This window comes from Pygoscelis adeliae, unplaced genomic scaffold, assembly GCF_000699105.1.
Source record: "Pygoscelis adeliae isolate BGI_AS28 unplaced genomic scaffold, ASM69910v1 Scaffold57, whole genome shotgun sequence".
In the NCBI taxonomy this organism is placed as follows: Eukaryota; Metazoa; Chordata; class Aves; order Sphenisciformes; family Spheniscidae; genus Pygoscelis; species Pygoscelis adeliae.
In genome coordinates, this window is record NW_008825615.1 from 5935828 (window position 1) to 5947278 (window position 11451).

Genomic DNA, 11451 nt, shown 5'->3' on the forward strand with positions numbered 1-11451 from the left:
CCCCCCCACGCCAGCCCGTAAGCGCAGAAACGGGTGCCTACCACAATCCCTAACACCGACTGTTTCCTTCCTTCCAGCTCCCTCTCCGATCTTGGCCACAGTGTCCCTGGGGTAATGCCACCTAACTGACATTTAGAATAACTGCTGGCTCCTGATGATTTTTAGATGTTTATATTCACCGATTCAATCGGGAGATACTGTCTAGAGGCGGCAGCAAGGCATCATTGCAACACCAGGCACCCACGCAACCTTCCGTGCTTCAATTCTGAATTTTGTTGCTACTAGGCCTCCTCAAAGAAATTTTTGGGGGGGGGGGGGGAAGTTAACACAACAAAACCTAGCTTTATTTTTCTCCTTTAATATAAAAAAAACAAACCAACTCTGCTGAAATGTTACACGGCAGTGGCTCAAGGCAGCGAGCAGGCATCCACAGAAAGCTTCAGACCATACGGGTTCACATTCTGGCAAAGCTAGTCCTTGCTTTCAGCTATAAAGCACTGGAAAGCGTTAGTAGCCTTAATTATAGAGGTCATTACCAGTTCCCATTGTAACAACATTAAAAACATTAACCCTAAACCAACTGAGGGCACTACTCATTACACAGCTTCCGTTTTCTGTTTTCAAATATGCTCAATCCTCTTTTCCTCACCGCTTAAAATTCAAGTGCATAAAACTATTTTGTCTAGTTACAACTGACTGACTACCATACTGGTAAACCTTACAGTATTAGTGCCACTTAAAAAGTTGTGTACATCTGACTACTGCTGATGGAGTAAACACTGTGCCTGTAATAGTAACTGCTACCTCGCACCTCACATGAGGGCCACATACGCACCTCTCATCTATAATGACTAATGTAATTGTTTCTCAGGTTGGACCGATGCCCTTTCTCGAGGGCTTCAGCAGAGAAAAATGTATTCCAACTTACTTATACAAATGTGCAAGAAGGGCTGCCAGTTCTTACAACCTAAAGTCAACCTGCCCAGCCACCTTGCCCTGCCAGGATGCCTGAAGCTCAGTAAGCAGCTCTTAACATCTCCTTCAATGCTCCTCCTGCTGAAGCAAAGGATAATGTGAGCTTCTCAAGTGCATCTGTGTTTTCGTTTTCAATCTTTTACCCTTCCTCCCGCAGCGGACCAAGGAGTGGCTGTGGCTCTGCCTCCTACCACCTACACCAGACCGGCCTGAAGCAAAGGCAAGTTCAGCAGCGGTGTGCAGCCTTCCTCTGACTTGAGTAGCTCCACTGAACAACAGCCCTTCCTTCCCTTACGTGACTAAATACAGCTTTGCTTCACATGGCTGGAGTCGTTCACGCTTCTCAAAGGACCTTGCAACTTCTGGGTTGCTTAGAAGAAACCATCTTCCTCTGCAAAATCCCTTGCAGGTACACCCCTGCATTGGCGGAGGCACACAAGGCATGCTTTAGCTTTACCCTAAGCGAAATCTCCATTTGGGTCACAACAGCCCTGAAATCGGGCCTGTGCTGATCACCACCAGGTCTTTTGCCCTGTCATCCCAGCGGACCTACATCCCCACTAACCATGCAGTCGCTGGCACGTGCAGCAACCAAGCGCAGGTGCCCAGAGCTGCACAGCAGGACTTCTCCTCCTCCCCTCGCCAGGCACACTCAGTCCACCGGGCTGAGAAAATGGTGCTGGGACCACAAATTGCACGTCTGTCTCCACAGACCTTTTTCTGCCTTCATTTCTTCTAACGAGGTCATCCCAAGAGAAAGAGACATTAAAAGGAAATGGGCCAGAAACAGAAACTCCTGCTTGCTCTAATGGAAGTCAAAACCTCCTTCTCCCCTTGTGTATGCCTGGGGGGGAGGGGGCAGGGTATTAAAAAAAATTAGCAAACTTCAAAAGTTAAGTCATTTGGATTCTCAGTATTGAGTTGAGAAACTACTACATAGTAATTGTCTACATACACTTAAAGAAACAATCCTCTCCCTTGACTGTATCTTCATAAGAACCTCTCAGGGTTTGCAGTACATTTTAAAGGAAACAGTCATCAGTTAAGCACCCTAATAAAAACTTGATAATTATCTAAACAACAAAGGACCCCAGATTTCAGTTCGTCCCCAGTACTCTCTGCAAAAGGATTCCAGCCCTTGTTAAAGCAGTTATTCCTGCAGATTCGGTGCATAATGGGAGCTTGCTCCCCGAGGGAAAGTCACTACCTTCACTCAAGACATGCAAACTAAGGCTTATGTCAGCAACATTAAAATGAACCTTCTTTAGAATAAATCCTTTAAAAGAGGCATCCATATCCAGAGGTAAAAGAAGTCACCAGAGAGACAACTCTGAATATTCATATGGCTCATGCCTAAATATAACCAGTGTATGTATGTGCATTTAATAGACCATATATTTACTTATACACACACACACACAAAGTTCACAGAAGTGAAGTCAGGCATTAAAAGCTAGGAAATATCAATGTGAAATTTACTCACACTGGCTCTCCTGTGCACACAATGAAGCAGGGTTTGTATGGAAAATAATTTTATCAAGTAATTGCAAGGTGCTGCATCTGTAGAACTGTTTGGGTTTTTTTAAGATTCTTACCCAATACCCTGCCCCCCTTCGTTGTTTTAAAATTGTTTCATCCCAGAAATCAATTAAAAAAAATCTTTTTCTTGGCCATAAAAAAAAAAAGGCACGTATGGTGACAACCCCCCAAAACTGGGGGGGGGGGGGGGGGGGTGTGGGGAGAAGAGGGTGTGTGTGAGGAGAAAAATGTGAATCACAAAAAAAAAAAGAAGTAAATGCTTTGTCTCTGTACTGTTTGCAATATTTACTGAAAATTCACATTTACGGAAGGGCTAGATTCTCAAAAAGGTGTCTCCTGCAGCTAATGCATTTGGGACACGAAAGACTAAGGGTGCAAAAAAGCAATACTTCAGTAAATTACTTCCTAGAAGGGAGTTAAGAGAAAAATGTGAATCACAAAAAAAAAAAGAAGTAAATGCTTTGTCTCTGTACTGTTTGCAATATTTACTGAAAATTCACATTTACGGAAGGGCTAGATTCTCAAAAAGGTGTCTCCTGCAGCTAATGCATTTGGGACACGAAAGACTAAGGGTGCAAAAAAGCAATACTTCAGTAAATTACTTCCTAGAAGGGAGTTAATCACTAAAGCATAGGTTAGAATGGTGTGTATTATTAACTAGTTTTTCAGGATTTTTCAGAACAGTATTATAAATGAGAGACTGAAAGCACTCAGTATTTTTTAAAGTTTCTTCTTAAAGATCAATGTGCTCAGCACAAATGCTCTCTGACAGAGAGGGAAAATGAACTTGGGTTTCACACATCCTGGAGATAAACCTCAACTAGTGAACAAAAAGAGAGAATATGTTAGAACTAAGTCTCAAAATAGCGTTTGATACAGAAAGGACTACTGGACAAGGCATTTTTAAGTCTATAGTTTACTCAGTAAGGCAAAGACGACATTTTCTCTGATAGGAAGACTGTTTTAACTTAACTGAATAGTATTTTGCTAGAATCTCAAATTATTTCCATAATCTTATTCCAAATTTCAATTCCCTGACACTAGGACACTGAGGTGCTAGGACATTTCAGTAAAATCACTGTGACAGATGCACAGATTAAATGCATTTCCCTAACATTAATCATGCAGAGAATACAGATACCAGCTTTGAAAAGTTTCAACCCACGTAAATGTTTGCAAAAATGTAAGCAACTGGAAACAAGGCTACCAGCTTGGTTCCATCTGTAACGACACTGTACCATCTAAGTCAGATCATAAGCCTCCGGTCTCACCTTCTTGTTCCTTACAGAGCTGCTGTAATTCTGTAATAATAGCTGTATTTCCTGTCACGAGATATAAATACCAACCCCTATTCCAAAACAGGAATTGTGGTTAAATCATCTAAACAACTTTCAAAGTCCTAGCCTCTATTTTAAATTAAGAACAACAGAAGATACTTTTGCCCACCATTTACAAAGTTATCAGTATTTTCACCAACCAGTAAACACCATAGGAAACGTTTAAAAGAATTGCCTTCATCAGGTTTTCCAGACAGGATAGTCTCTGTGATTTGCTCACACAGAACAACAGCAGCACAATATTTGTTTAACAGTTCTCTAAAAGCTGATGCTAGTGCTTACTCACCTTTCTTGGTACCCTCTCCCCAGATTTGAATGCTGTATTTGTTTCCACACATCTAACTATAAAGTATTTAACAAAATAAAAGCCCTGCAGGTCAACACTGAAGTTTATTATACAAGTTCACCTCAAAATTCCTTCTCCAGCAGCACTCCTGTATCCAATTCACTATAACCTATTTCCTTTTCCAGTGGCCCCAATGGGTCCAGATTCCTGTCTCCAGTTTTGGGAAGGTTATCTTAAAATTTATTTTCAATTACCTGTACTTCCACAGGAATGCTATCTGAAAAATGGGTTACATGCAGGAAAATGCTGTACAACACAGCTGCTGCTAAGCAACTAATTCCTTTGCTGCACTGTAAAAGATATAGTTAACCCCCATAATGCTGAATGCAGTTGATCCTGACGCAGTTAGGTGACATCTGATATATATCTGAAGTCATGTAACAGTTGTATGTGGGAATAATGTAACTGTGACTTCCTCTGAAGTGTTCAGCTAAAAATTAAAAAACACAGTAAGTGATGTTTAAAATGGGCTTACTTTAAGAAGTTTAAAGTACTAGTAGAGGTCATACATAAATTCAAGCAAAGAAGCAAAACAAAGATGACAAGGAAGAAACAGGAAGCTTGTAAGGAAACAATATTCTCTTCTACACAGATTTTTTTTTTCAAATGCATAATTTATTTTTAAATTTGTAACTTACAATTATCTTCTACATCCTTTTTGCTGTCCTCTTCTGCAGGAAACACTTGATTGATAGCAGCCTGGAAAGTCTGTTAGATGAAAAATATTAACATTGTCAGAATTCCATAAAAATAGAAATATAGTTCAAAGATGTCTGACGCAACGATACAAGTGAGTGCACTGTAATTGTGCATGGTTTAAAATGAAGTTGCCAGCTTTATACTTCAGCTTTGGAAATTTTACTGAGTTAGTAGATGCAGATAGGAGCTGTTGCATTTACAGTACTACACTACATTACAAAAATGCAGTCACTATAATATATATTTTTATTGCAATAATATTTGATGTTCATTTCCAAAACTGCATGTAATATTGTGTAATATAAAAAATAAGGATTAAAAAAAAGTACTGCAAAAGGAACAGCATTGTAGAGGACACACAACTTCCTCAGTTTTGCAAAGAAGCACAATGAAGAAAAGTCAAGTTATCAGTTCAGTCAAAAGGCTGTGCTGTCATTATCACATGCTGATTTATAACATTCCCACTTCAAAGATAAACGTTCAATACATAATATCCTCTGTATCCCCAAATACTGTAGCTTTGGTTGTTGCTTGTTTTTTTTTCCTTCAATAAATCAATACTGAAGTAAAACAAGACCTTCCTTCAACCCTTGTATTCCAGTTATACAAAACAGCCATTTATCAAGTGTTCAAGTCCAACTGGAAAAATTCATAACAAAAGCAACTTTGTTTCTTCATTCGCCAGAAATCATAAATTTACATTGTTGTAAAAAGGAAGGAAAAACATCCTAGCACAGACGCATTACAGCATCTGTAAAAAAATACCTATTTTAAGAGGTAGGCTTTTAATTATACTTTTTTGTTTACCATAGTAATGGCTTGTTTGAGCTACCTATGAATGAACAAAAACCCTGTTGCACCAATTAAACACGATAGCCACCATGCTGCTGCAGGCAGAGTCTCATTTTCCTCATGGAAATGGAGACAAGAAGTCTAGTCTAATATTTGAAAAGGCAACCAACTGGATCTAAAGAATGACCTTAATAAACAAACATCCTTGCTTGCTTGCTTAACATCGTACTCAGCAAGACAGTCCAATGAGAAACATCTCACATGGAAGTTTAGGAGAAATACAGCAACTTGCTTCATCTTTGCTTCAGTACAACAGACACAATATGTGAGCTCTTGTAGCTTACACCATCATGAACAGCCACAAATTCCAACTCCCTTTGAAGTGCGAAGGGTTAAAAACGTCTCGGAGCAGAACTAATTGCTGCCAGTCAGAAAACAGTAAGTCTACGATATCCCTTCCCTACAAAGTTATCATAAAGTATGCAATTTGTAGTCATAATACATTATATTTTGTCATCCCCTTATCAGGATCTAATGCAGAAAAATATGCACAAGGAACTTTCCTAAGGGAAACAGAGCTGCTTGATGACGTTGGAAAGTCTGAACGCCCATCGGACCAACTTCCTCCAGAATAGCCTTTATCAGAGCTTGGTGGAGCCATGGAGGACCTGAATGTCTTTACCTACCCTCAGAAAGTTGCCAACTGCTATTCAGAGTTTTAGCAGGGTAGAGATTCACCCCCCTTTCCTTCCTCTCACAATACTGCAGTTAGAACATACTATCCTAATAATTTTCTCTGCAAGTTTGTCAACAATAAAGGTATATCTCATTGGGTAAAGATATATTTGAACACAACAGTTTCCCACGAAATCAGTTCACTGTGCATGAAACAGTAGAAAAGTTCAAAAAGAGCATGACTGGCTTCACGAAAATCTAACTTCACTTCTTGTTCTTGTCTGCTGATGTGTAACCCAAGTTTAACCACTAACAAAGACAGATTTTTTTTTTCACAGGAGAGAATGAACACGATGCCCAGCTATTCTGTAAGACTCTTCACAAATCTCTGATATTTTAACATTTCATGGATCTAAAGCCAGCCATACCAGATCTATCCCAGAAGAGGAAGGAAGAACTTTTTCAATGTCCTCACCACTCAGCTTTCTGATCCAAGATAAATTTTAATGAAAAAAACAATGAGAATTCATGCTGTATTATGTCCTCAATTTTTTTCACTCAATGTGAATTATGAATTACTTTCTACAATATTTCAGAAGTGATAAATCAAATAAGCAATATGAAGATGACTTATCTGAAAGCTGATGTTTTTCTGCTGGACTTTTTTAGATCAGAACATGAAGCCTAGCTTCAACTACGTCAACAAAGAATTTCACTCCTGTATGACACAGTTGGACTACTGCTTTATGTAAGGTGATTACTTGTTTTGTAGGTAAGTACATTAGCTAGATGTGCAAAGCTCAGTATTGCCAATTACTATTAAAATCTAATATATTAAATAGGAAAATGGGCAAGGTATCCCAGGTCTATCAATAAAAAAAACCAACACCCAAAGAAATTCTTTACTACACTGTTGTTTTTTTTTTAAACATTTATTGTAAGGAGAAAACACTTCAGACATTTGGTGGAAGACTTTTGCATTAAGATATAGCTTAGGACAAACTTGTTCTAAGAAAATGGAGAGCATATGAATCTTATGAGACACTAAAGTGGCCTCAGGAGGCAAAACAGAAGGTTTAGGTTTTTTGGTAGGGTTTTTTTCCCCCGCTGCTCTTTGTAATGAAGCAGCCCTTGAAATCCAATGGCAATCTTAACTATTCTCCCAGAAACTAGATGAGTGAAAAAAGATACCTTTCCATTCAAGCAGGATCTTCTTTCTACCATGTAATCTAATATGTGTAACCATGCCTTCCTTTATGCCTTCCAGATACAGACAGGAGACATCCCTACTCTCAGCTGTATTTCACAAACCAACCTAAAGCAGTACAAACGGTGTGTAAGACAGACAAGAACATGCCTCATTTGAGCAAGCAAGCTGCACTCACTGCTAAAAAAAAACCCTTAGCTTGAAACACTGAACTTCGGACATTCTGATCCTTACTTTCAACGTACATTTATTCATTTATACTTAGCCGAGGAAAATACCTTTCTGGTTATTCACAGGATACCAGAGCAGATGCCCCATAAAGCCCTCCATGACCCTTCAGAACTGGTGCAGAGCCGTAAGGTGCCTCTCAGTTGACGGCAGGAGGGGTGTCAGCAAGTGCCTGCAGCACCACACACCCTCCCAACAACTGCCAGAAACCCACTACTGCTGACGCTCTAGGAAACGCCTGCCCCCTACTCCTCAGTGCCACGAGGATCCCAGGATGGCATCTCAGGGTGCAAGTCCCTCCGAGGCATCTCTTCCTAACTTAGATCTGCTACCTCCAGGAAAAGAGTAAATTCCCCGTTTGGCAATTTCGCTGTCATCTGCCTTCTCCCTGTTACAGCACCAAGCAACACAACAAAGTAGGATATATGCAACCGGATCTGAGATGAGGATTCCCAGTAGGTTCAGAAAAGTACACTCCAAGCAGAAGCAAATGCAGTGCTAGTCGAGTTTAACAACTGGCTGCCTTTCTACCCGCCTCCTTCCTTGTACACTGGCATGCGACTGCTGGTGGGACACAGGCCAGGGCTCCCAGCCCCAGCCCCCCGCTCGGGTTTGGAGCCCATCCTTGGGGCAGCGCTCCAGCCCTAGGTGGGACCGCGCTCATTAGCAAACCCCTCTCCAGTTTCTCTGCTTCCTTTCCAGTCGTGGCATTTATCAAGCCCTGCAAGCCGATGATCTAGTTTTCGGGGAGTAACTCCCATCGTGTAACACATGCACCCTCTGTTCTGATAACAGGCTCCTGCAGCTTGGATTACTCTTCCTCATACAAGGCAAGCTAGGTGACTCAGATCCCCCCCTCTCTTCAGACACCCAGCCGCCGCACAGAAATGTGAATGCTGCTGTTAACTCTGTATGAGCTGCGGTACCCGAAACTGCTATTGCTGGTTTATAAGTAAATCGGTGTGTTAACCAACTACCTTCACCCAGTCTGGACTGGATAACTTGGTTTCGTAATACAAAGCAATCTACGGCCACACGGGCCTCAGGTCCTCCTCCTCCTACCACTGCTTGCTGCCGTCCCGAAAACTTTCCACTCCTTCATTTTTAAGGTGGATCTGTTCCCTGACCTCATTTGCTGTGTCATGCACAGCTCTGCCAGCAGAGCCGAGAGGGTGCCACTCTGCAATGCCAGAGCTAGTTACGGGTGGGGAAGGGAGGGAAGATTTTAAGACATCGTGAAACTGCTGCCTTGCAGCATTTACTGCAGTTATTAACAACATATTTGAATTAACCATTAGGTGGTCTAAAAGGCAATAATCAAACATATGCATACACATTTCCTTTTCAGCCTGTGATCTCTGGTAAGCTACCAGCACCTACAGAGAATACGTATGACATGTTAATGACCCAGATTAAAAAATAATAATAAGTTACACTGCCCGGATACATTTACAAGATCAGGTTACTCCTCTCCTCCCTGTAATTATCATGGGCAACTCTGGAGCTGCTGGATCACTCCTTCTTACCGAAGAGCACTTTTGAACTATCATTTTAAGTAAACAAAATTGATAATAATGGGTATTAATGCTGACTACTTCAAATTAATGTTCTAAGCGCACAAGAACAGAGTCTTCTTAAAAAGACAAAAAGCAGTGAGAAACATTTCACTCTAAAAAGAAATCAATGACACCTTGAAAAGACTGAGAAGGTAATCAAGAAAATGTTTTACTCCACCTCTATTAATATAAGGAGGTTTGATAATTAGAAATATAGGACCATAATCTCTAGGGTATTTAAACTGTGAAGTGTTTGTTCCCTTAGATGAATGAGGCACTTAATTGATCTGCTTAATTCAAGAAAACAGCCAACAGCAGAATAACAAACTTTCTAGACAAAAGAGACTGTTTGTTGCGAACCATGAAGCAAAATATTTGTATTTTAGGATCATTTTTTGGTTTCACACCAAAAAAAAAAATTATATATGCTCCCTGAAAGGAGCGTATGTTAGAAATGAATAGTCACTCAGGAATTTCCTTATTGCCTGTTTCTGTTTCAGTATACAGACTTTTGCTCTTTATCACATCAGAACCATTTGGGGATATAAACAGAAATAGTGGTGGGGGTCAAAATCTTTTAAGTCAGTTAAAGACTACTTAGTCATAGTTTTGGAATAGTTAATATTCTCGTCTGAATAATTTTCTCTTCCCCAAACTGAAGAATGTATACTACTACTAAACCTACAGACTCTCTCACACACAAAAATCAGACGTTACATTTGCTTTATATTTCTAAGGAAAGCAAAATCAACTTCCTCTCCAAGATGTAGAAAAAAGAAAGCCTATAAACATTCCCCCCAAAAGGAAGGACTGCTGCATAACCTTTTGACCTGTGACAAGGCAGTCTCTATTATTGTTGACATGAAAAAAGAAGTTACAAGAAAATGTTGTCTTTTCCATACTTGAAGATACAGAAAGGACAAAATTGTTAGGAAGGGCACATATCACATATTCAAAAAGACCAAAATCACAACTTTTAAAACAGCGTCTGATCTTATTCCAGCTAGTAAAAACCAGGATGCTGACCATCTGAATTAGGATAATTGATAGATACAAGGTACTTCCTGTAAAAACTGACATTTAATTACAACATACTGCATCTGAAAGATGTCGTCATAAATGAAGCAGTTGGAACACACTAATTAGGATGAATTAGGACTTCATTTTAAAAGTTACATTTATTTTGCCTTTAATTTGATATAGCAATTCCATAGGACCTTTGTTTGACATCGTGTTACTTCTCAAGCTACTTGAGGTAAGAGGATTCATCTCTCAGCCTTCACCAGTCTAACAGTGAGGTGTCTAATCTAAGCCAGCGTCTAGGACACCCCTGTAGGACACTCTCCCCATGCATTTAAGGGAAAAGAGAGAAGCTAATCTCAACAGCAGACTCTTAACCAGTCTCTAATTTAGAAAAATAAAGTACACAGTACTGAATCAAATGGCTACAGAGATTCAATCCTTCTGTCTTTCATGAGCAGGTACACACATGCAGATAACTGACAGATAGCAAGCACTTCTTATCTGCGGGATATTTCATTTGCAATGCACGCTAAAGCTAAACAAAGATCTTTAGCCAGAGAAAAATGATTTCCCACTCTTTCAGGTGTGTAATGGTAGATATTGGTAAAGATTTGGCCTACAGGTAAAATAGTTCTTGTAAGGTTTTCCTCCATTCCATTGCTTGTGAGACACTTACCTTGCCTTTCTGATTCAAAGGTTCAATAGTTAAGTTGTCAGTGCCAATGTCCACAATCATCCCCATCTGAAACCCATCAGTTGGGTGTGGAGCCCAAACGGGCTTCCCATCCTCCATTGTGGGATCTATCCAGTATTTCCTGTAAGAAAAACAAAATAAACAAAAAAGTTTGTATACAAATTTAGTAAACTATCAGGATTCACTATATAGACTTTAGTTTATGATGTTTATTCCTGTTATTCCGTGTGGAAGTAGCCAGCCTGTCAGGACAAGATTCTTCTAGCCTTTTTCCAACCTGTGACACTTTGCTTACAGAGGACCCCCTCAGACCTGGGTATGGAGAAGATTCAAGAACAGATCAATTTGGGGGGGGGGGCACAGACTAATCCCCGCAGCTC

General features: G+C 40.1%; 1 protein-coding gene across 1 annotated transcript in view; it reads right to left on the reverse strand.

Annotated features, from left to right (window-relative positions):
- Positions 1–11170, reverse strand: part of MYO6 (myosin VI) — an 81057-nt gene extending 69887 nt beyond the window's left edge. Inside the window, 2 exon segments of the mRNA XM_009333234.1 lie at positions 4836–4905; positions 11054–11170. Of these exon segments, the coding sequence (XP_009331509.1) occupies positions 4836–4905; positions 11054–11170 (187 nt within the window).
- Positions 11171–11451: the final 281 nt, after the last annotated feature.